General features: G+C 44.7%; 2 protein-coding genes across 2 annotated transcripts in view; one reads left to right on the forward strand and one right to left on the reverse strand.

Annotated features, from left to right (window-relative positions):
- Positions 1-4,890, forward strand: part of sbf1 (SET binding factor 1) — an 84,909-nt gene extending 80,019 nt beyond the window's left edge. Inside the window, exons 36-43 of the mRNA XM_038996433.1 lie at positions 279-405; positions 606-736; positions 992-1,234; positions 1,357-1,464; positions 1,721-1,926; positions 2,022-2,109; positions 2,185-2,316; positions 2,446-4,890. Coding sequence (XP_038852361.1) covers positions 279-405; positions 606-736; positions 992-1,234; positions 1,357-1,464; positions 1,721-1,926; positions 2,022-2,109; positions 2,185-2,316; positions 2,446-2,544 — 1,134 coding nt within the window. The 3' untranslated portion in view covers positions 2,545-4,890. The remainder of the gene's footprint in view (positions 1-278; positions 406-605; positions 737-991; positions 1,235-1,356; positions 1,465-1,720; positions 1,927-2,021; positions 2,110-2,184; positions 2,317-2,445) is intronic.
- A 1,019-nt stretch (positions 4,891-5,909) lies between these two features.
- On the reverse strand, positions 5,910-20,667 carry LOC120049926 (serine/threonine-protein phosphatase 6 regulatory subunit 2-like). The gene is made up of 23 exons (XM_038996434.1): positions 20,320-20,667; positions 16,658-16,825; positions 15,775-16,029; positions 12,671-12,857; positions 12,447-12,584; positions 12,253-12,318; positions 11,906-12,132; positions 11,550-11,676; positions 11,137-11,289; positions 10,728-10,967; positions 10,070-10,134; positions 9,815-9,930; positions 9,624-9,709; positions 9,417-9,497; positions 9,236-9,333; positions 9,056-9,113; positions 8,831-8,958; positions 8,539-8,711; positions 8,279-8,423; positions 8,003-8,085; positions 7,681-7,849; positions 7,207-7,326; positions 5,910-6,926 (listed from the first exon to the last, which is right to left on the reverse strand). The coding sequence occupies exons 3-23, from the start codon at positions 15,999-16,001 to the stop codon at positions 6,875-6,877; spliced, it is 2,739 nt and encodes a 912-aa protein (XP_038852362.1). The 5' UTR covers positions 16,002-16,029; positions 16,658-16,825; positions 20,320-20,667; the 3' UTR covers positions 5,910-6,874.
- Positions 20,668-25,562: the final 4,895 nt, after the last annotated feature.

A 25,562-nucleotide genomic window follows, 5' to 3' on the forward strand; every position in this document is an offset into this window, starting at 1 on the left:
TGTCTTGCACAACTAGCTATATTTTGTTTTATCACGTAATTCGCCCGATGACGCGTGAGAGGAGAGCCTCATTTCATACAAGCGCATTTTCATCCATGTTCCGTCTCCTCGCCGTTTCTCCTCGATGACCTTTGACCTTTTTCTAAAGGAAGCGAAAGAGGACGCAGGAGCTGCGCAAATCCAATTGAGGAAGGGCCAGTGAATGTTTGATCAAGAAGTTGAGCAGTAAACACAGGAAGGGCAACTGACGTGTTACCTTAAATCCTGTCCCCCTTCAGATCCACCTGCAGTTCCCCATGGAGTTTGAGTTCAGTCAGTACTACCTGAAGTTCCTGGCCTACCACTACGTGTCCAACCGCTTCAGAACTTTCCTGCTCGACTCGGACTACGAACGTATCGAGCTCGGTGAGCCTTTTCTCCGTTCTACAGATAAGGGCAGGAGTTTTACCTTATCAGATGGCCTCCAGATTCAGGTTACATGGTTAGGAGAAACTCCAGACCCCATAGATACTATCTGAATTCTTAGAAGTAGATTATTTCAGTACACGTTTGGGTATTTGAGTGATTGGGTTCAGTGAGTTGATGAAACTTTCGTCTGTGTTAAGGGGTTCTGTACGAGGAGAAGGGGGAGAGGAAGAACCCGCAGGTGTGTAAATCAGTGTGGGATTACATCGACCGGCTCAACAAGAAAACACCCATCTTCTTCAACTACATGTTCTCACCAGAGGATGAGGAGGTGAGTGAGCCTGGAACACTACTGGGTTACATTAGTCTGCCCCCTGGTGGGGAAGTTTACGTGGCTATCATACATTTTCTAATCAAGTGGAGGTTTGGTTTTACGATCTTAGGCTTGACCTAAGATTTACTAGTCGATCTTGAAGTTAGAATTATTACTTTCAATTACATGCACATTTTGTGGTAACAAAAATAAATCCATGTGGTCATTTACTAGCAAACTCCCTCTGTGTTTTTACTGTTTTCTTTTCCCCAGGTGCTGCGGCCGTACAGCTTCATCTCCAACCTGAAGGTGTGGGACTTCTACACAGAGGAGACGCTGTCTGAGGGCCCGTCTTACGACTGGGAGCTGGTGCAGAGGGGCCGGCAGGAGAGGCTGGCTGAGGAGGTGCCTGACAAACCAGACACCACCACCCCCAAATCCCAGCGACACATCGTCTGGCCCTGCTACGACAGCCGCAGCCGAGTGGTACCCGACGCCATCACCAAACTGCTGCAGGTTAGTGGAGATGACTTACACATTACGTACCATCAGTATATTGCAGTAGTCCCTGTATAACCATAACTTGTTGTATAAATGCTTATAGATGAATCTGACTTGCTCTGTGTATTCTGTCCTAGGACCTGCAGAGTCTGGAGGCTGAGTTGGGGTTGCCACCAGAGAAATGGAAGGACACTTGGGACAAGATCAAGGCCAACCAACGGGCCGAGGCCAAGCTGGAGAACAGGGTGAGAAACGCTGGACAACCAGAAGCTAGCCTAGGGTTTCACTGGCTATTAGGATGCCATCCTTCTGACAAACAAACTTAGACACTTAGACTTTTTGGAAAATAACTTATTGTAGATTTATAGTAATGTGTTCTACTGACCTCTTGTGGGAACTATTTATGTTTTATTGAATAGATTAGCCCTCCCTAATCTAATCAGAGGATATCCCCCTGTATTTTCTTGCTCTTGCTCTTCCTCCGTTCTCTCGCTCTTTCAGCCGTCGTTCAACAGCTCCTTGCTGATGTCGTCCAACCTGAGTCACCAGCGGCGGTCTCAGGGGGTGTACCTTCCGGAGAGTGGAGTGGGCTCCTCCATTAACCTGGCCATGGACCGTGAGACCAGCACCACCTCCACCCCTGTGGCCGGGCGCCCCAGCACCAGCACCCTATACAGCCAGTTCCAGAGCACGGAGAGTGAGAACAGGTCTGTACCCATTCCCTTATCACTGCCCCAGCAACACATTACCCCTCATTGTTACAAAAGTGGCTGACTGGGTTTCTTCTACCTTTGGCTCCCAGGAGTTTTGAGGGCATCCTGTTTAAGAAAGGCGCGTTGCTGAAGCCATGGAAACCCCGCTGGTTTGTGCTGGACAAGACCAAACATCAGGTAAGAGGAGGGAGGTGGACCATGATACTGATTGTTACTGTGGTGGTGATGATAATGATCTCTCTCTCTCTCTAGCTGAGATACTATGAGACCAGGCAGGACAAGGAGTGTAAGGGGGTGATTGAGCTGGCAGAGGTGGAGTCCGTCATTCCAGGCACGCCCACCATGGGAGCGCCCAAAAACATAGAGGAGAAAGCCTTTTTCGATGTGAGTTACCAGAGCGATATTTTTTATGAGTGTGTATTGTGACATGTTATGATCAGTGAATGTGTTTGCTAAATGACAATCAAGAATGGTCAAACAGTCTTAACCTCTCTCGTTCTCTTTCTACGGCAGCTCAAGACGACCAAAAGAGTGTATAACTTCTGTGCGCAGGACAGCCCCAACGCACAGCTGTGGATGGACAGTATTCAGAGCTGCCTCTCTGATGCCTAGAGAGATGCACGGCTCCACCATAACAGGAACCAATGAGCAGTGCTGAGGCACCCGATGGACATCTCTGCTGGCCAATCACAGGAGTTCCTCTCCAGAAGGAGGAATTGAGACAGATGTGGGAGGGTCCTTTCCACAGTTGAGCGCCGTTCAGTGTCGAACTGATGATGTCATGTTTCAGTGTTGTTATAAAATGAAAATTAAGTAATGACCACTCGCTTTTGTTTCACCGTGTTGCTGGCTGCAGCCTGTCACCTTGGTAGTACAACCACTATTTGTGCTGGATGTCTATGCAAAATGGAGCTAAAAGAAACAAAGCATGATGTAGTTTGTTGTGTGAGCTTGAAGATGGACAGTTTCTCACCAGACTAATCTAACTGGTGCATGCAGATGTAGCCAGACCCACCCATCCCTCCACACAACTTAACACTCCAGGGAGGAAGTAATGATGAACTACATTATCCAGCCATGCAGAGGATCCTGTCTGTAGTTAATTGGAGTGTTTCCTTTAAGAACAGAACACAGAATAGTCGTCATGGTCACCTGCTAGCTGACGCTGAAGCCTCCCCTGTCACTGCCTGATGTAGCTGAGTCTTACCCGTGAGGAGTTGGACACTCACAGATCCCCTCTCCTCTGTCTCTTATTCCCTGGACACACCACCAAGGGAGCCCTCTCAACGGTTTATGAAGGAGTTCTATTTTTTTTTTTTTTTTTACAGCTTATCTGTTTAATTTTTGGGTCACTCAATTGTGTCAGAGATATATCAGTCCTCCTAGTTATCACCCCCAGAGCAGCTGGTGATATTAGCCCTCGTGATCAAACCAGGAGAATGGCAGTTGGAGATTCTAAATCCGCCGGTTCGGGAGTCTGTCTGCAGAACAATATTAGTGTTTACACAAGAAGCTAAAGTTCTTCCTCTATATTTATCAAAAACAAATAACCACTATTACAGTTCAGAATGTTAAGGGATGCTGAAGGAACATGTTTTTGTGAAGATTAATTTATGCACAAAATTATAAAACAAAGTTCAAAGGTGATGTTCTGGTCTGTTTACATGGCAGTGCTGAGACTGGATCTGACTAACATGACAGACTTCCTGGATACGACCCCCCCCCCCCCTCTGTTTCTATGGTCAGGTTTAATGTTGGACAAATGGTATCAGTTATACAAGTGCCAGTGGATTTTAACATGTGACACGTATTAGACAGTTGGATTGGAATATGCTCTAAACAAGTAAAAAAAAATATCCATGTAATACAGTTCTTAACCAGAGGGGGGCGTTAGTGATCAAGGCACTTAGAATAATACATTAGAATTTCCAACAATAATTACAGCCAATTAATAGCGTTTCAAAAGCATGTGTCTGAGCATAAGATATCACTCTCTGTGCTGTTTACCTTACTCAGCCTTTGTTTGGTGGTCTGTGAGTCACAGCTTGGCTTCTGAACAGTAATACTTCAGCGAGTCCCAACTTTCTCGCCGCTGCTCCTCTGTCTAAACCAGTGTTTTTAGCTAGAGGCTGGTACATTCTGTTCTTAAGCCTGTACATAGGAGTCAATGTCTTGTAGAGAATATGTTTAGCTGGAATTTGTGAGATTGCAATTAAGTCACTTGTTCGTTTTTTTACGCTACAGAGCAGTATCGTTTAGCCCTCATTTTGAGCCCCCAAGTTACGAAAACGGACACATACTCCTCGTTTAAACACATTGCTGTGTAAAATATGGTTATACTGCTGTCTTGAACAGTAGATTTGTGTCTAACTCTTTGTATATACTACTCAGATTTGTATGTAACGTTTATGGTAGTAATTTATTTAACTTTGTGTCCTCGGTAAGAAAAGTTCCTCAATTACCACTTTTTAAAATTAGGAATCCAATGTGCCATTTGTTTTTCTGTGTTAACGTGACTAATGCTACTACTTTTTGGAAAATGTGTTGTATAAGTAAATCCTCAATGTCTTCTTTTTTTACATTGTTGTCCTTCCCCAATATCAATCCCTAAGCAGAGTGGAAATTGGTGTGTTTGTATGAGCAAGAACTAGCCTCCCTAGTTAAGGTGGGTTTTCTGGAATAGAGTTATGGAATCTCATTAAGTTGCTTAGCTGCACAGGTGGGGTGTTAATGTCACACCCACCCACCTCACACACTTAAAACCCAGCTCACCCCATTTACTGCAGTCTACTTATCTCTCCTGATTTGGGTAGATTATATCCACAACGTTAATCAGTACAATATAACCTTATTTATTTAGTTTTTTTTCTCTAATTAGAAATTTCCTTGAGCTGGGTCTGTCAATCATGTAATATATTTTTTAGAATTAAAACAAAAACACTGTGGGTTTAAACGTCACTGTTTTGGTGTAGGTTTGTCTCTTTCTTCTCGAGTCTTTATTTAGTCCAAGATTAACAGATCAGTTGCTTTGGGTGATAATCTCTGATCAGTTATGAAGCTCTCAATTTTAGCACTACATGAGTACAAAGACATAGCACCAGTCTGAAGAATAGAGGGTTATGATCAATCTATTAATTCTGTATCTATGCATGTGCTGGATGGTTGTGTCCAGAGGGGCCCCACCCTGTTGGGAGTAGTTAGTGGGCAGGGATCACCATTCTGAACTCTTTATATAGCCTTCCTGAAGCCACTGTCGTTAGACTTGGCAGGAGAAACACAAGTTAGAATCTACTCATTTCACCATTCAACCCTAAACTTAACCAAAGCAAGATAACTGTCGGTGACATACTGATGTTCACAAAATGATGGAGATATGAGAGTGAGGAAAGCTGATGCTTTCACAAGTAAGTTAAGGATGAATCACAAGCCAAAGCTATGACAATTAACCTGTTAACAAAGCATAATAATTTGTTCCACACTTTAAATAAGTTGGCATTTTGACTCACCTCCATTCTGGCCACAGTCCCAAAAGGAGTGTGTTGGGGGGAACCAAAATCCTTCCCCTCTGCCTGAAGGTAACCATACATGAGTGAAAGGACTATGGTTGTCATCCAGCCAATTCGGTTGGATCAGTGAAATCTCAAAGGAAGGATGCATTTAAGTACTTTGCTATTCATGTGGACAACGACACACTAATTGTCAAATGATTAAGTACACTACTGCAGTGGTTCTTAACCTTTTTCGGTTGCTGTACCACCTGAATTTTGCTCTGCCCAGAGTACCCTCCCATGTGAATTTTACCAGTAGACCTATGGTGTCATGAGTTAAGTATACCCTGGTTGGGAACCACTGCACTAGAGGTCAAGTATTTAGCAGAACCCAACGTTGACCCTCTCAAATCGTGTTTCACCCCATCTGGTGCAAAGGCAGTTCCTGCCCTGTAAGTGTTTAGGAAAAATGGAACATTAACACAGTGATCAAGATTGCTTGTAAAATTTACTTTAAAATGTAGATATTTGAATATAGGTAGATCATGTTTGGTTGATTTTAAGGGGGATAGCAATAACAAAGTCAAATACAATCAGCTCACTAGCTAGGTCAACGGAGAACCGGTTATACATGCAGTAACATAACAAATCAAAACCTTGTTCAGTTTATCCAAATTAGTTGGCCCATAACTATACCGAATGAGTCTTCCTTTCAACAACACTAAAAGTTGATTTAAATAAAATGGCTAATTGTCATTATTGCACATGATCAGAAGACTAATACTATAGAACTGTGTTTGACCCACCCTTTTCCTTGGACACTTTAAAACATTCAGAACTGGTGAGGTACAAGAATAGATGTTTTTCCATGACAAAAAAAACAACAGGTTTGGTAAAAACCTTGATCTGAGAGCGAGACAAGATGGCTATCAGAGCTGAGGGTAGAACACTTAACATTGTCCTATAATGTACAGTAAAAATGGCTGCATAAGTGCCTTTTAAGCTCAAGGAAAACTTTCAGTAAGGTATTTATTGTTGAGGCATCATTTCGTTAAGTTAACCTGTGCTATCTGCTCCTTACTACTCAGGTCCAACCGTTTGAAAAGAGTACGAGAACAAATCCTTCAGAAAAAAACTTTACTCCTTTCAGATTTCGGTTGTTTAAAAGAGATCACTGCTACAATAAAACCACACGTATTTATGTGCAACATCAGAAAAGGCTTTGAAGACAATTTCCTCTACACTGTTCTGCCTGTTGGTTGGGATGATTGGTTGCTTTTACATGTCCCGTTTCCCCATTATTGGTGTTGATTGGCAGTGTCCAGGTCCAATAACATGGCAGCGTGATTCATTAAAAACACTGTAGGTTGCAGTGAGGTTATTTGGGAGGGGGTGGTCTCCCTGGAAATGGCACAGTCTGTCACACCAGTCTGGGGTTTAGGACTGTCTGCCACTCAGACAGGCCCGTTGACTGCTGGCATCTCTGAGCACTGGGGTGGATTCTCTCTGGAGGGGGGTAGAAGATGGTGTATAGAAGGGGAGAGAGAAGATGGGCGACAAAGTGAGAGGGTGATAACATAATCCTACATTGCAGACCACCTCTCCTTCTCAGTAAATACTTCTACAGGCGCGCAATGCTATTGTTCAACATCCAGATGTGTCTTGGCTCTGGCTTAGAAAAGGAAACCGGGTTGCTAGAATATTTTTTTGCCTGGGATCTCTACACATGCATGTGTTGTATACGTGCAAGCATGCATTATTTGTACACACACGGGCTGGCACCTACTTGTCTGTCTGAGGGGTGGGGGCCGAGGCTGGCGGTGTGTCTGCTGCAAGCTGTGCCTTTGGGGGGGACTTGAGAGTGTCTGTGAGGGACAGTTTTTCCAGAGGGATGGGGTTCTCCTCACTGTAGCAGAGGAAAGGTTGCTTGTTAGTCAGTCTTCAACAGAAGTGTGTGTAGAAAATAAACAGGTGAAGTGTTGTTCAACTATATTTTGGTAGCTACACCACTCACACTTTTTATTTTATTTTTTATGCTAGTGATTCTTCCTCTCCAGTAAAGTACGTTCATAGTTCATGGGAAGCTCCCTGGATTTCCAAACTCTGAATCCAGTAATTTCAGTTCAAGTCCAGTGTATAATTACTTCAATGTGGTAGTTAGGTTTCAAATATAGATGTTTATTTACATGGGTACTAAGGCTTGAGTGGACTTCAACAGAAAATGATTTAGCATTGACTGTCTAACTCTTGTTAAACCAACCTTTTGACTTCAGCTTTCTTGTTGGCGTCTGAGCTGGTGGTTTCCGTGGCGGCAGCGGCGGCGGCAGTCTTGTCATCGTCCTCGCTGTCGGAGCTGCTATCTGAGGCTACGAGGGGAGCCTTCCTACCCTCACCCACTGGCCACTCACCACCGGGAGAGGGGCTCGCACCTGGACACACAATCACTTTATCGCTTTGGCTTGTGCATTAGGTAATGAAAGCCTTGTAAAATGTTTTATTGTTCTCAATGCAATAGTGACTGTCTCCACAAGCGGGAGCTAGGTCAAATGTCAGGTGGCTGAAACCTCCCATCCCACACTCACCACTCTTGTCCAGACCCAGTTTGACTTGTTTGTCTGTGTCACTGCTGCCTACAGGAGAGCTGCATCTGGGGCCAGCCTCTGGGCTGCAGGGAGAGGAGGTAAGCTTCAGGTAACGAGAACTGACAACACACCACTAGGTATGTCACACAATGAAAAACGTCTTATGTTGGTGATTTAAAAGGGCTTACTAAAAACATGATAAATTGACCAGTTACAATATCCCAGACACTAACATCAAATGTATATAAAATTGTATGGAGAGCGTTTGGTTCCCACCTGCTGAAAGGTTGGAACTCCGTGAAGTTGGCCCAACCTGCCTCCTGTTTGTCTCCTCCACTCCCCCCTGGGGAATCCCAGCCTGCAGGACCCGGAGAGGACGAGTTACCCCCAGCTTCCCCGAAACGCGCTGTCCAGCTTGGACCTTCACATGATAACATGGTAAGAGGAAAAAGTCTACAATAATGGTTTTCGCAAAGTGGAGACAATTCATGATTGTCTAATTGGTTGAGTAAAAATGGGTAATAAGCATAGTTTACAAGTAGCTGATTGATTGCCAGGAGTACTGGGAGTGTTGTCCTTGCTCTCCTCCAGGCTGCCTGGATCTGAGGCGCTCTGTATGGAGTCGTCGTCCTCGTCAGAACCCGACCCGCGGTCCCGCTCCCGACCCCCGTTCTCCAGACTGCTCTCTGAGGTGTGGGACACCCCAAACCTGACACACACACACGGGAGAGAAAGAGAAGAGCGGTTTGATGAGAAAAAGAAATCGAGAGAGCTGCACATTGACATAACATCCCCTACTTTGTTTTTGGATCTTGAATTTTTACCAACCTTGTTCTGGATTTGACTTGTGTTGCATAGTTAATCTCCTTCTCCTCCCAAATGTCCTCCTCCTCTTCAGCATCATCAAACTGACGTATCCTCTCTTTACAGCAGGCCTCAAAGGCAGTAGCGTTGGCCTGCATTCAACACAGGGAGAGGGAAACGCATGTAAACATTTAACTTTCACTACACACACAATGAAGCTGGTAGACATTACAGAACAATACAACTTACACTATTATCATCAGCATCTAGATTGAAGTTTATTTCTGCAATCCGGTCAAATGTGGCACTTAGGAAAGGAAGGAAACAAAATAGCAGCTGTTAGCCCCCTCAGGTCTTTGTCATAGCAAACTGCTGTACAGTCTGTTTCAAAGCTGATTTCTGGTTATTGGAACGGATAACTAAACTCACTTGATGTTTTCATCATGCTCACTGAACTCCTCATCGTTGAACCCAAACTGATCCACAAAGTTGGCAGTCATCTGCTGGATCTGATAGTCTGAGAAAGCCTGGGGGGGGAAAAATAAATTAGTCCTTTCAAAATAATTATCTTTCCTCATGGGCAGACAAATGTGGCGCTGTGGCTTCCTACCTGTTGGAGTGACAGATCGTTGGGGAAGGGACTCTCCATATCATCATCTTCACTGGAGGAGTGCAGGTTATGGGTGCTCACCTGAGACACACAGGACAGACAGAGAATTAGAGTGAGGAAATGACAGAATGTATAGAAGGGAATGCTTGTGTGATTGAGCAAGAAGTGTCTATTTGTGTGTTGGAGAGACACAGAGATGGTTGATACCAGTTCCACTGTGTTTCTCCTGTTGGTCTCTCTCAGAGTCTCATCCACAAAGCTCTCCCAGCGTCCTCTGCAGTCCTCTGGCAACTCTGCAATATCACAGACCAGTTCTAACTAAGCACTCACCCAGGCAGAGTAACATTCTTTGCTGAATACATAAGTGTTAATCTGGCAGCTCAAGAAAACACACATACCTTTGATGAGGTCACTGATCTGGGACTGGACTGGTCCTTTCTCTAGGTTCTGTACCACCATGTTGGCCATCCTGGTCAGGTGACCCATGTTACCTCTCCTAGCGCCGCCCTCCGCCCTGAGAGACAAAACCACACACCGGTTAATGGCCTCTAACAGACACTACTATCATGTTAGATACCACCATTGTAGTGAAACAATACTGGACAATAGCAAAAGCAGTTGTTCCCCAGATTTGAGTGTCTGACATGTCTTACTGTATTTGATCGTTCTCCTCCCAGGCGTCCAGGATCCTCTGTACCAACCGACACTTCTGGAAGAGCTGAGGAAGTCATAATTTCAGAGACAATATAAAAACAACTTGCGTTTAACACTCTCGGACCAACAGGCTCCGAGACGGCTTCTACCCCCTAAATAGTCAATTAAAGGTACCCAAACTATCTGCACTGACTCTACGCACACTCACTAGACCCCTCAAACTCAACTCTGTACCTCAAAGCCAGTTCCACTGTTTTTTCATTGTTCCCCTCTAATCAGGGACTGATTTAGACCTGGGACACCAGGTGGGTGCAATTAATAATCCGGTAGAACAGAAAACCAGCAGGCTCCAGACTTCGTAGGGTAAGAGTTGAATACCCCTGCACTACATTGACAAAACCCACACCCATTTTAACACTCATAATTTGCTGCTGTTACTCTGTTCATATCCTGATGCCTAGTCACTTCACCCTGCCTTTATGTACAGACAGTCTACCTCAAATACCTTGAACCTCTGCACATTGATTTTATTTCTCTTATGTTACTATTTTTTTGTTGTAAACTCTGCATAGTAGGGAAGGGCTCATAAGCAAATAAAATGTTTTACACCTGGCTATTACTGCACATGGTAGCTCTGTGTCTGTCTAAGTCACCTACATGTGCCACCAGGGTGTTGTGAAGGGTGGTCTCCTCCACTGAGTCACTGGCCTTGGCTGGCTCCCCAGCTTCACCTCCTGCCTCCCCCTGGTTCTCTGGGCCTGCTGGGGGCTTCTCCTCGTGGTTCTGGAGGCCCGGGATGGGCCGCTCCTCTGGGACAGAGTGGTTCAGGATGGACGCCACACACAGCTCCACTTGGAAGTGCAAGAAGTTATTCCATGAGTACTTGAAGAACAGGTCCTGTGGAGAGCAAAGAGCGAGAGAACCGTTGTGACCGATGGACAGAACAAGAATGTGAACGACAGAAAGGAGAGGTGAATAAAATAAAAGTGCCAGAGTGAACAAATGAATGAATGCGAAAGAGTGAGAGATAATGACAAGTTGATGAGACCCGGCGGTGCAGACACACCAGTAGCTGGTCCATGGTGGTGAGCTTGCAGAGCTCCTGACAGACACTGGGGGCGCTGGTCTGCAGCAGGGCGGCCACCAGCCGGGCCACGTGAAGGCGGGCGTTCCCCAGCGGCTCCTCCAGAAGGCCAACGGTCGTCAGTATTGCACTTTTCTACACACAAACACCCACCATGTTCAGTTCAATTCAATTACTAAACAGTCCATCGTATACAGGAAGAACAAGTTGATTCAATTGTGTGTTAATGGTTGGTAAACCCCCTGAACAGTTTGTATAAAATTATGCCCGGAATTTTTTTGCAGTCTGTTGGCCTCCAACATAATAAAAAAAAAAGTATTATTTGTATGTTTCATGACAGTCTCTCGTACCCACTGAACACTGAAAATTGATCAGCCACAGCCATACGGTCTTACCTTGGGGGGATTCAGGAGAAGCTGCTGGAAGTCCTTTAGATGGGGCTCAATGGCATGTAGAATACTGCTGTTGACAGTGTAAGACCTTTCATATCCCTGAGAATAGAGATCCATCAGCCCCTCCAACCTGACGGAGAGAGAGAACGAGGGTGTTCACATGCTGGAGAGATGGTCCCTGTCTAGGAACAACCTCTAGCCCCTGCCTTAAGCATTTGTGTTGATAAATCCAGACAGCCTATCGGAAGGCAAGGTGGATTACCATATTGCTTAAATCTATCATATCCTTTTAAGATGGCAATGGAAAGAGATATGAGGGAGGGAGAGTACATATGAGATAGAATAGTTGTTCCACTCACCCGGACCTCCTGGTCTCCAGTAAGGTAAGTAGCACTTGAGTTCCGTTAACAATGGAGGCCTCACTCCTCTCCCCCTCAAACATGGTCTTCAGGAGCCCCGCTACGCTCTCCCGCGACTCTAGAACAGCCAATAAGGGGTCGGTCTCGACATTCTCCTGCATCTGATTGGCCTGGTCTCGACTAAGGCGGATGATGTCACAAAGCGTCTGAGACGCATTTGATTGTCTCTGAAAAGAAATAAAGATTCATGCAAATCAGGATTCATACTTCTGACCAGATAGTTAATATCAACTGCCATGCCTTGTCCAGGAGAATACTGCAATATCAGACTAAGGTCTATAACTCACTTCCTCGTCTTTGCCTGTATGGATGAGCTCTGTGAGTCTCTGAATCAGCTTCTCTTCGCTCAGCCACTGAGATGAGGAAAGAGAAAGTATGACAGGGAACGAATGAGAGAAATACAAGACGTTGAGAAATTATATTTCTAATTGAACACAACATTTATGAGAACAGGAATGGCTGGCAGACAGTGGCAGCTTACATTGAGGACCTCTTGTCTCAAGGGGGCAGGCTCCACACAGCTGATGAGGCGAAGCAGCAGGTCCATCATGGCGGAAGCGTCAATGTGTTTCAGCACCAGGCCGATGAAGCCATCCTTTTTCCTCAGGAAGGAGATTACCTGGAGCAAAAGACGTTTGGTGAGCTCCAGGTAGGTCCTTACACTTTCTTTATCCACCTTTATAACTTCTTGGGCATTGAGGTTACCTGTTCTGTTTTCCTTGCGATGAGGTTGCCGATGGTCTTGCTGAAGAAGCTGGCTAGTAGCGGGTTGAGGGGCGGGTCCTGCTCCAGGAAGTGGTAGAGAGTCTCCAGGAGTGACTCGTCCCCGCCCAACTTGTCGTTGATGAGGGACACGTCTGATGTCAAGAGCTCACAAGCGATGTTAGGGAACCTGTGGGAGGGAGTTGTAGTCTGTATTAATTCTTGAAATATTACTTGTATGATGTTTGGAAATATTCTGACAACGTTCATTGTCAATTCTGAATTCATGTTTATTGGACTGAGTATGCTGAAGACCACATTGTGTATGCTATGTTAACAGACCCAATCAAGACCAGGGCCCAGTTTCCCAAAAGTATCTTATGGCTAAGTTCTTCGTTAGAACCATAGGATCCTATCCTAACTCAGCCTTAAGATGCTTTTGGGAAACAGGGCCTATTTGGTGTTCTTTGTGTCTTGTAAGCTACTTTAGAGGGTGAGATGTTGTCCACAAGAGGGCATGCATACAATTAGGAATTAGAATAGTAATGTAATAGGAGCCATGATCTCTGGGCATGTTTCAAACCCAACGCCACCTGTTGTACTCTTCTGTTACATTAGAAGGAGCAACCTAAAAACATTAACTCATTTAAAGGCATCCATCATGGCACTGGTAGTTCTGTTCCCAGTTCATGACATTGTGAGTTCAAAACAGTGTTTCTACTGTCAATTATCAGTCTTCAATCATAGAAAAGCCTTCAAAAACGTATCTAGGCTCCCACTAAATTCAGGATTCAATCCAATTACGAGTTATAGGCATTGTGGCTTTTAAAGGCTATGTTCCCATTTTTGCAGAGATCCCATTCACGGTAACCTTTATCTAACTAGGTAAGTCAGTTAAGAACAAATTCTTATTTACAATGACTGCCTACCCCAGCCAAACCCGGACGCTGGGGCAATTATGCACCGCCCTATGGGACTCCCAATCACGGCCGGATGTGATACAGCCTGGATTCAAACCAGGGACTGTAGTGACGCCTCTTGCACGGAGATGCAATAATGTAATGTCTGCTCAATGGAAATTGCCTTTAAAAAGCCACAATGCCTATTATATAGGGATTGAATCCCAACTTTTATATTTAACATTTTAAAAGAAATGTCACATTCTGGAGGAGACAGTGGGTGAGAGGTAACAACCTGGCTTCACATGTCTACATTTGTGGGTTCAAATCTAGCAGGCTGTGTTATTGTTTAAACAATTCTTAACATCAAATATTCAAAGAGAACTGTATTTTTGGGGGAGTATGAGGTAAGACCATTGCCTTAAGCATTGGGTAAAAGGTTTGAATCTAGCTGGTTGTGCTTGTTTGTTCGACTCAACCTCAACTGTGTAAAGAGAACATGTGTAGTGAAGTAGTCAGTGGCTCTGGAGTAAGAACCTTGCCTCAAACTGATGGTAGTGGGGTTAAAGCTAACTGGTTGTGTTTGTTTGTGCTTTCACAATTCTCAATGTCAATCATATGCAGAAGCACGTATGAACTGTGAAGGTGTTGTGGCTCTAGGGTAAGAACCCATACTGATGGCTATGGGTTCAAATCGAACTGGTTGTGCTTTCTCAATGTCAAACATATGCCTTTTTAGTGTGAAGGAGTTATGGCTCTGGGGTAAGAACCTTTCCTCTGATGGTTATGGGTTCAACTCTAACTCTGGTGGTTTTATTCATGTTCTTGGGGAGTGGCTGCCACAAAAAAATGGAGGGCAGTGATGTTGGAAGGGAGTGATGAGCAGATGGAATAAACCCCCCCTCCATAACACTGAACATTGGTGATTATGGGACATAAAACCCCAAAAAGTGGACACTGCAGGCCTTAATGCTCAAATCAGTTTTGGAATACTGACTGTCCAAACAAACAGCAAGTTACAAGTGACCAAATCTGGTGTGTGTTCAGACAGTCATTAGCTCACTAGTTAGTAACAATGGGTGTGTGCACAGTGGTATAGGTTGATTGGTGGTGGTGTTCGTGCTTCCTAGCACTCAAAGTTATGCATCAAGCTAAGGTGAGCACAATGTTGCCCATGGATGTGTCCCAGCTGCTTTGAATGTTAGAAGTCTTAAAATAACAATTTTAAAGCCTCAAAGGATAACATGATACAACTTTCAAAACGAGTCCTTTGTAGCAAGCCACAGCACTCAACTAGCTAGCTTTCTAGCACATTCACTCATTTCTAAACAATTAACAAGCTAGATAGCTACCACCTGTTCTTGTCAAAACAGCTAGCAAAACTGAGTAGCTAGCAAGCGACAAGATATGCCAAATAACAGTAAACTATTTGAGGGTAAATAAGTCAGAATTGACTGTTCATACAAGTTGCATGGCCATGAATCGGATTTGTATCCAATTTCAAACCACCTACGAATGTGGTTTGTAATGTGGCTTGAAATATCTGCTTCCTTGTGCTTTCTGGCTGTTCACACTGCAAGAAAAAGAACAGATTCGAAACAGATATGCAAAAAAAGTATGATGAGTCACTTCAAACTGCCAATGTGAACAAGGCTTTAGTTTTTATAGGCAAAATCTGTATTTAAATATCAAGTGGCCATGGTGCACCGGACCCTTTAACCTCCTCCAATCATCGCAGCTGCCCTTCAACCAACTCTGCAGATGACAACTCCGCAGACATAACTGGATTTGAACTCAACCTCTCGGTTACAAGGCGAAGACTAGACCCCACAGCCACAAGCTCTTTTGCTCTAGACAAGGATCTCTCCGTTTGTTTGACATTGAGAATCACAGGAAAACAAAGAACGTAATAGAGTGTATGCAGGCTGGTCTTAGGTTGAAACTTGGCAGTTGGTACTTATCCACTGAGAATAGAACCCAGGCCATGTCAGAGCATGTTAAGGACAAGCCCCTTTCATTTTGTACAACTGGTCTTTAGAGGAAAGGTCAGTCCGTGATGGCTTAAGCATAGGGTGTATTTGAATATTTATTTAAAACTATTCTTTGTTAAGCACCGATTCTCTTACAATAATGACATAGTATACATGGGCTGAATGTGGCCGCTCAATACACATCCCTCTTCCCCCTGGGGTGACCCTTTTCTCTCACTTAAAGCGGCTCTTCTCCTCTAGGTCAGCAGGGGGCTCTGTGGTGATGAGGTTGACCAGCTCTGTCATGCAGTGGTCCTGGGAGAGGAAGAGCAGCAGCCGGCGGTTCTGGGCCTTGCACTCCTGCAGGACATCATCCTCCTCCATGAGCTCCCGCAAAGTCACGTCCTCCCGGTCCAGCAGCTGGTCGATGTGGGACGTGGTGTGCAGGTCAAACTTCCAGAACATGGTGGCCGCTTGGACAGGGGGCACAGCCCTAGAAGGAAGGAGAGAGTCAGAGAGAGAGAGGGACGCAATGTTGGCACGGCGCCCTTGTAGCATACTAAGCAGAGAGCTCCTTTAAATATTGGTTTTAATTTATTTCTTTTTTTAATCACCCGTTTTTATAACATTGAGTTTTGCTGCACATTTCTGGTGGTTATGTAGCCCTCTACAAGATCATCACCATCTCCCTGACTACATTCCTCTGAGCAATCCATGAACTGTCCCTCTCCATCTTTAAAGGATGCATGCACTTAAAGACTTGGCCTCTATTGTTTGAACTAGCCAACTAGAGTTAGGCTACTCATGATGATGACGTATTGGTTGACCTAGCCAACTATAGCTAGGCTACTCATGATATTGCTTGTTTTTTGATTTTGAAGCGCTTTGAGATTAAAAGAAATCTAATAAATGAATGAGGAAGAAAAAGGAGGAGATTAAAAGAGCTGAGGTTCATGCATGGTGGGGAGAGTAACAGGGGAAATACACAAAGAAACACAGATGAAAACAATGAAGCAGGAACATCTAAAAACATCAAACACAGTCACTGACTCGGTCCACACATGAACAACAAACTCATTACAGATATCATTTGAGATGTAACATCCAGTAATTGTGCTTACCAGCAGATTAAATGTGGGTATCTTTAATCAGACCTCCCTCAGACAGGCAGGCATTTGTGTTTGTGCAGACAGCAGAGAGCGTGGCGAGGCCTGGCATTTATCAGCATGGGTCTCCTCTTAGAACACGGGCATCCTTAGTACACAACACACTGAAAGGCTCACCATAACCTGAGAGAGACAAGGGGATGGGGGTTACAATAATTTATAATTAAATTCACATAGGACCTTGCATCAGATCGCAAAGTCATCTATTATTAGTCAGCAGCAGTATTATTTACATAGTCATCTTTAAACACAAGATGCATGTGTTGCATCAGATTTACTCGACATCACAAGGAGGATTCTGAACAGAGCTTTTCAAGAAAGACGTTTGTCTGGCTGCCATTAGTTATAGGGTCATGACCTAGCCTTCTAGTTAGTAGACTGCTAGTGAGAAAGCTGTAGCGGGGTTTGACTTTTGAAATCTTAGCCTAGGGTAGCTGAACCCTAAGTCAACCTGCTTCTATAGAATTCTTTGCTCTCAGTTTTATGAATGAGACAATGAACTGATGTGCAAACAGCCTGCCCTGACTTGCCTTGTGGCTTATAAAAAAAGAGAACAAGGCCTAGACTAACGTTATATATCAGCCTAACAACGGTGAAATGTGCAACCCTTAGTGTTGTGTTGTCAAGCACACAAACAATAAAAGAACTCCAGCTAACTTAATTACTTGAAGACAGTAGTGAATGGTATTTAGGCCAACAATGGACAGGCTCACACAGAAAAATGGGCATGCCATCAACTAAGATGCAGGCTGGAAAATCTTAAACAAAATTCCAGATACATGCTTCGGGTCTTGTTAGGCCTATGCAAATGCTTTATGAAATGAGACAAGCATTTTTAAATGGATTATAGGCTTGCATAGGCTACCAATTAGTCAAATTCATGAGTATTTTGTCTTAAGTCTAATGTATGAACACTGGGCTGACTACCAGGGTTTGCTGCCTAGCTACTACAATTAATATTATTACCTGTATGTTTTAAAATATATGCTATAGTAAATGCATCTAGTGCACACTACCCTTTCCTGGACCCTCACGCATACATCACTAATGTGAAAAGGTTGTGGTTAGCTCTAGCTACTTCACTGTTCTTGACGTCAGCATCTCACACTAAACAACCTAGCTATAAGCTATAGCCTAGGCAACCACAACTACAGACAGGAAATGAGAATAGTTTAGAATAATCTGTTGTCTATGGTTGCTATAATAAACACACTAACTAGCCTATCAAGACCATTATTCAGGCATGTTAGAAGGGACAAAGTCAAACTAACTTGCTTAGTCAACAAAAGACAAATGTGCTGGCCTGTGCAATACAACACTGGCTGGCCGCCCACACAACACAAGAATGGGTCTGAAAAAGGAAATCAAAGTGTTTCCTACTTTTTCCTCTTATTTGGACAATCCTGCACGTGTGGGAGCGTCCATCTGGCATACATTTACACAGAGCACACTAGTGCAACAATAACCCCTAGAGTGCTCCCCCGTGAACGCTACACAGGAAAAAGCTAAAAAACTTGACTTCTCATCTAAAATAGAACTCCCCAGGGGCATCTTCAACAAAACAGTCCACTAGGCTAATATAATAAATGATGAAAAGAGGAACAATGGTTGAAGAGCAATCAACTGGATGCTATGACCTAACAGTAGCCTGTCATTAAGCAAAGCAAGTGGCTTATGGGGCAGAGTAGTAACGCTGTGTTCGTTCACATGCTCGTCGGAACCTCCTATTTCTTAGTTGTGATGTCGGATATACGGCTGTTTCATGCATGGAACAATTCGTCAACCAACAAGATTTGTTATCTTGATAAGCTAGCTAACGTTGCTAATAATAATAGTTTGCTAGCTTGCTTAACATTGAGAATATGGTCAATCTAGCTACATCATCCATATTCATAAGGTTATAGATGTCAATAACGTCACAACAATTTTCTCCAGTTTCCCACTTGTAATTCAGATTTGGAGGGTCGTTTAAGTGAAACTTCCCCAGTCGGAACTAGGAATTTCTGATAGCACGTGAATGTGGCATAGAGAGAGCAATCAGAGGGCAGGCTTTGTCACAAACCTTAGATGGCTTCCTTTCCTTGGCTCTTCACATTCATGACCACTAATTAGATAGGCAAAAGCAAGATGGTGGAAACTAATTAAGTCTACTACGATCAGTGGTTATGAAGGAGAGTTGATAGGGAAAGGAGGCTATTGAAGATAATTGGGACATAGCCAGGCTCTCCCATTTCCTAATTAGGTGCTTATCGGTCTCAGTTGCCTGCACTGCTCAGCACCTGCAGGTGTGCTTCTCCATGAGTTGCTAACAAAAGTATTTAAGATGCTCTTTCTTGTTGCCACCTTATACCTAGGATTCAAGATGTGGTTGGTTTTGGATAATTGCTTTTACGAACATGACCATTTTGTTGTCTGTAAGCCTATCAAGGACCTCAGCCTGTTCTCCCCACTTCCATTATTTAGATGTGGACAGTATACTTACCCTGCCGCCCACTCTCCAATGGACATTGTATACATTGCTACAGTTGTCAAAGTGTATATTATTATTTGTAGTATTGTCTCAGCTAAACATGTATATATTATTTTTTATATTGTTTTATTCACAGCAACCCCCCAAAATTCTACTTTTACATGTTGATAATTTCTCTGAAAATAAATTTGCAAGATGAGGAACCATTTAGGGTCTACTATCCCTCCTTGTCTGACAATGCAGGAACAAGTGCTCTGTAGAACTGTAAAATTATATGGTGGTGGCCTAGGCAAGAAATGCACATCAACTGCTGAGTGTTGGAAGCTCACATTTCTGTTTACTTCAAGTCACTACAGTAGTACTTGCTGGCTACTTCTATTCACTACTTGGAGATTTGACATCTGATTATTTATAAGGTAACGCTGCCAGTGCCAAACCCTTGCCCTGCAGTTGGAAACGGGGTTGAGTTTGTTTGTTCAATGGATAGAAATTCCAAGACCGTCGATTTGCTTCTAGACAACTATAATTTTACAACGGTGTGGAATTTTCCGCAACAAGTATTTCTTCACGAATGTAGGAAGTAACATGTTAGGTAGTTAACCTTTCTTGCAACCGAAACATTATCTTGAACGAACTTCACTTCTCTTTTTGGTCTTGCTATCGTCGAATGTCTTAACAGCAGCTAACGTCAGTTAGTATTAACGTTAGCTAGCTAGGACACATTAGCAAGCGAGATAACTACCGAATTCAGTTAGCAAAATAGATTGGCTAAACCAGAGGGATTCGACACAGTTAAAGGCGTAGAGAATCCTGAGCCGCTAGTTATCCAGGTAGTTAGCTAACATAGCTAACTTAACGTTGCCATACAATTTAGTTAGCGTTAGCACAAGGAGTTGAGCAAATTATCATCAACTTTGTCGCTAGTTAGTTACAGGGCTAGTTGTCGGCGTTAGTTTCTTTCGGAGTCCGATAACTAGCATCTAACGTTAACTAACATCAGCATAACTTTAGCTGGCTAAAATGGCAAAAGCTAGCTAACCCTCTTTAGCTAACTAGGTACTGATAGCTTAACCAGGTAGTTAAAGTCGCCAAGCACAATTATAACTCACCAGTTTTAGCTAGCCAACGTTGGTCCTGAGAAACTTACCGTTTTGTTCAAAGTTTGCAATCCACTCGTCTGTATGGCTACGCTACCTACCTTCGTTAGCTAATAGCTAACGTTAGTTAGCGAACTAGCCAAACGTGATTTGTTTTGATGGGTCAGTCTGACGAGCAGTATGAGCAAAGTATCTGTCAACCTGGTAACACGGATATTTGTCTCTTGTGGCGTGGCAACGGACAGCCCTCACATTTGTACCTTGTATATTCAATATTATTACGCGTAATATATATTTATATCTTCTACAGTACATAAATTCATAAGCTAGCCTCTTCCCAGCTCAAGCATGCAAAGCAGGAAAAACTCGGTCATATTTCCGAATCAAAATGGCGAATATTCTCGCGGAGGCGCGCAGGGGGGTGCGCATTGACTTCTTCTATGGCCGGGGTGTCAAACAAATTTTGCCCCGCGGCCACATTCGGTCTCCAACTAGGTCCGGAGGGCCGCACTGAAAATTGGTAATGTTACTGTGCCTCACCATCTACATTTGCAAAATATAGTCCTCTATCCATCGTTTTTGGAATACCTTGTCTACCTTTAATTTCCATAATTATTAGGGAGCTGGACACATTCAATAAACTGTATAAAAAAGGTCCATTATCATTTTCTACACAGTTTCGAGTTGGTTTTAGTCATTTTAAAGTATACTGATCAAAAATATTAATGCAACTATTTCAAAGATTTTACTGAGTTACAATTCATATCAGGAAATCAGTCAATTTAAATAAATTCATTAGGCCCTAATCTATGGATTTCACATCTGGGAATACAGATATGCACCCGTTGGTCACAGAGAACTTTTTTTTTTAGAGGTAGGGGCGTGGATCAGAAAACCAGTTAGTATCTGGTGTGACCACCATTTGCCTCATGCAGCGCAACACATTTCCTTCGCATAAAGTTGATCAGACTGTTGATTGTGGCTTGTGGAATGTTGTCCCACAATTTTTACCTTGTCAGCTCAGGGATTCGTTCTTGCAACCTTTCGGTTACTATTCCAACACTCTAACCACTATGCTACCTGCCGCCCCGTGCATTATCATGCTTATGCCTGCCCATACCATAACCCCACCGCCACCATGGGGCACTCTGTTCACAATGTTGACATTAGCAAACCGCTCGCCCACACGACGCAATACACGTGGTCTGCGGTTGTGAAGCTGGTTGGACATACTGCCAAATTCTCTAAAACTCCATTGGATGTAGTTAATTAATTAATATGCCATACCTGTCAGGTTGTCACGTTCTGACCATAGTTTTTTGTATTTTCTTTGTTTTAGTGTGGTCAGGGCGTGAGTTGGGTGGGTAATCTATGTTTTCTATTTCTGTGTTGGTTTTCTGTGTTTGGCCTGATATGGTTCTCAATCAGAGGCAGCTGTCAATCGTTGTCCCTGATTGGGAACCATATTTAGGTAGGCTGTTTTCTGTTGGGTTTTGTGGGTGGTTGTTTTCAGTCTTTGTGTGTCTGCACCAGATAGAACTGTTTCGGTTTTCACTTTGTTGTTTTGTATTTGAAGTGTTCAGTTTTGGTTTATTATTAAATAAGATGAACACTAACCACGCTGTGCTTTGGTCCTCTCCTTCCACCGACGACAACCGTTACAGAACCACCCACCAAAAAAGGACCAAGCAGCGTGGTATCGGGCAGCAGCGATCGCAGGACTATTTTACAACTTGGGACGAAATAGAGAGGTGGTCGGTCGACCCAGGGAGAGTGCCGGAGCCCGCCTGGGATTCTATGGAACAATGTGAGGAGGGTTACCGGAGAATGGAGTTGGCACGGCGATCAAGAAAGAGCGGATGGAAGCCAGAGAGGCAGCCCCAAAAAAATTATTGGGGGGGGCACACAGGGAGTGTGGCTAAGCCAGGTAGGAGACCTGAGCCAACTCCCCGTGCTTACCGTGGAGAGAGAGCGACCGGGCAGGCACCGTGTTATGCAGAGATGCGCACGGTGTCCCCGGTAGGCAGGCATAGCCCGGTGCGGTACATAGCAGCACCTTGTATCGGCCGGGCTAGAGTGGGCATCGAGCCAGGTGCCATGAAGCCGGCTCTACGCATCTGGTCTCCAGTGCGTCTCCTCGGGCCGGTGTACATGGCACCAGCCCTACGCATGGTGTCCCCGGTTCGCCAGCACAGCCCAGTGCGGGCTATTCCACCTGGCCGCACTGGCCTGGCTACGGGGAGCATTCAGCCAGGTAGGGTTGGGCAGGCTCGGTGCTCAAGACCTGTAGTGCGCCTCCACAGTCCGGTCTATCCGGTGCCTTCTCCACGCACCAGTCCGCCTGTGGCAGCCCCTCGCACCAGTCCAGTACCACCAGTGCCAACACCACGCACCAGGCTTCCTGTGCGTCTCCAGAGCCCTGTACTCCCTGTTCCTGCTCCCCGCACTCGCCCTGAAGTGCGTGTCCTCAGCCCGGTACCATCAGTGCCGGTACCACGCACCAGGCATCCAGTGCGTCTCCAGGGTCCAGTACTCCCTGTCCCTGCTCCCCGCACTCGCCCAGAGGTGCGTGTCCCCAGCCCGGTACCACCAGTTCCGGCACCACGCACCAGGCCTGCTGTGGCCTACTGTCTGTCCAGCGCCGCCTGAGCCGCCCGTCTGTCCAGCGCCGCCAGAGCCGCCCGTCTGTCCAGCGCCGCCAGAGCCGCCCGTCTGTCCAGCGCCGCCAGAGCCGCCCGTCTGTCCAGCGCCGCCAGAGCCGCCCGTCTGTCCAGCGCCGCCAGAGCCGCCCGTCTGTCCAGCGCCGCCAGAGCCGCCCGTCTGTCCTGAGCCGCCAGAGCCGCCCGTCTGTCCTGAGCCGCCAGAGCCGCCCGTCTGTCCTGAGCCGCCAGAGCCGCCCGTCTGTCCGGAGCCGCCCGTCTGCCCGGAGCCGCCCTTCAGTCCGGAGCCGCCCTTCAGTCCAGAGCCGCCCCTCAGTCCGGAGGCGCCCCTCAGTCCAGTGGGGCCCTTTAGTTGGGTTCCCAGGCCAAGGTCGGCGGCTAGGGTCGCCGTTCCTAGGAGGCCACTAAAGCGGACAAAGACTATGGTGGAGTGGGGTCCACGTCCTGCGCCAGAGCTGCCACCGCGGAGAGATGCCCACCCAGACCCTCCCCTATAGGTTCAGGTTTTTCGGCCGGAGTCCGCACCTTGGAGGTACTGTCACGTTCTGACCATAGTTTTTTTGTATTTTCTTTGTTTTAGTGTGGTCAGGGCGTGAGTTGGGTGGGTAATCTATGTTTTCTATTTCTGTAATGGTTTTCTGTGTTTGGCCTGATATGGTTCTCAATCAGAGGCAGCTGTCAATCGTTGTCCCTGATTGGGAACCATATTTAGGTAGGCTGTTTTCTGTTGGGTTTTGTGGGTGGTTGTTTTCAGTCTTTGTGTGTCTGCACCAGATAGAACTGTTTCGGTTTTCACTTTGTTGTTTTGTATTTGAAGTGTTCAGTTTTGGTTTATTATTAAATAAGATGAACACTAACCACGCTGCGCTTTGGTCCTCTCCTTCCACCGACGACAACCGTTACACAGGTGGATGGATTATCTTGGCAAAGGAAAAATGCTCACTAACAGGAATGTAAACACATTTTGGGACTAACAATTTACATGTTGTGTTTATATTTTTGTTCAGTGAGTCATGTTAAAGTACATACTCCTTGACAGTCTAACTTGAATTTCTGTGATTATTAGCAAACTGGACACAGTCAAGAAACTGTGTAAAAAGGTCCATTATCATTATCTTATTTAATCAAACCACCCGCTTTTAAACCACAGACTTTAAGGTGCATGCTGCCACCTACTGAACATTGTATTAGATCTGTAGGCATACATGAAAAATAAAAGTTATTCCATGCACAGTGCAGATGATGCATGGTCATTTCTGTATTCAACTGGTAATTAGTGGTAAATCACTTGATTGTCTTTTGATGGAATTATCGAAGACCTCTAGTCTAATCTAGTGGAAAAAGGCCTTATCAAAGGAGCAGGCCAAGACCATTAGGTCCACTATCCTAGACAGTAATGTCGCAGACAGGAAATGTCATATATATTTGTGATTATTTACATTAATATGCAGCTTGTTGTCAACAATCCAATTAAGCCCCAACCTGGTCCCAATGTATTGAAAACTGTAGTAGACAGACATACAATTCCTCATGCATGCAGCCAGGACCTGGTGAATATATACTTTTTTTTTAATATAAACTGTTCATCCCAATCATAATGTAATAATGGAAATTATATTGTTTGATAAATCAACAGTCTCGACAGGGAACAGATGCAAAGATTTATAGTTTATTCCTCGTCTCTCTCTGAAGTCCTTGCGCCAAAAAGGTAGACAGACCAAGATTCAAAGGTCTGATAATGAAGGAAGAGGTGGTGTTTGCTCAGTTGTGTCTAGGACATTGTACATTGAACGCGTCATTACATCTGGTTGGCATGCCTGGTTTGTCATTGAGGTTGGACGAATTTGGAAAGGATGGGGAAGGGTCTGTTAGAAGTTAGTAGGGCTCTTTTATATGTTCTTAATAGTACAGTTAGGTAGGTGGATTTATGTTAATCAGTTTGTTTCCCTTTATACATGTAGAGCTAATGTAAACTGTGATTGACCACACACTCCAGCACAAACATACATTTTTCTGCACAAACACAATGTGTTACATTTGCAACTCAGTTAGTATGTATGATAAAGATATTGACTTTATTATATTTGTTATATTTGCATATTTTATTATACTTGTTAGATGCTGGGATGAAATGCGGAAGATGGAATTCATGGCGCATGGCGAGATGAAGCGAGGCTGAAAGAAGAGCATGAGGTTCAAACCCAAACCAACATCTGCGAAATACAAGCACAGGACTTTCTCCTTTGAGTCAAGTACAGAAGAGATAATTACGCGCCTGAAAACCCTGAGCAGTCAACAGATGGTGAACTCTCAGAAATTGAACCTGACAGAAGTGAAAAGGAAGAACCTACACCGACAGGTGATGTGAAGGCTTCCGAGCCTCACCCTAATGATCAGGAAAATGGCCGAGATGACTCTAGCCCAGTGGGAGTACAATTCTTGGAGAAAGTAGATCCATGCCTTTTGGCCGACCCGTTTGTGGTATCAGGCTGTGTGAAGAAGGAGTTGGTTCTTGTCAATTCAGTCAAAGTATCCATAAGTGGACTTGAGTAGATTTTTGGTGTGTCTGCTGCCCAGAGGGAGAGGCTGCGCTATGCGACTCGGGATGAGAGCTGTGTCCTGCTTTGCTCTCC

The sequence above is a fragment of the Salvelinus namaycush genome, chromosome 6, assembly GCF_016432855.1.
Source record: "Salvelinus namaycush isolate Seneca chromosome 6, SaNama_1.0, whole genome shotgun sequence".
In the NCBI taxonomy this organism is placed as follows: domain Eukaryota; kingdom Metazoa; phylum Chordata; class Actinopteri; order Salmoniformes; family Salmonidae; genus Salvelinus; species Salvelinus namaycush.

Excerpts from the sequence above, each read along its gene's own strand:
- LOC120049926 (XM_038996434.1), bottom strand. The coding sequence starts at position 16,001 with ATGTTCTGGAAGTTTGACCTGCACACCACGTCCCACATCGACCAGCTG. Across the intron at positions 9,710-9,814 it reads GATCAGTGACCTCATCAAAG|AGTTGCCAGAGGACTGCAGA; the intron begins GTATGTGTGTTT and ends GTGATATTGCAG. Across the intron at positions 8,712-8,830 it reads CAAGTCAAATCCAGAACAAG|GTTTGGGGTGTCCCACACCT; the intron begins GTTGGTAAAAAT and ends TGTGTGTGTCAG.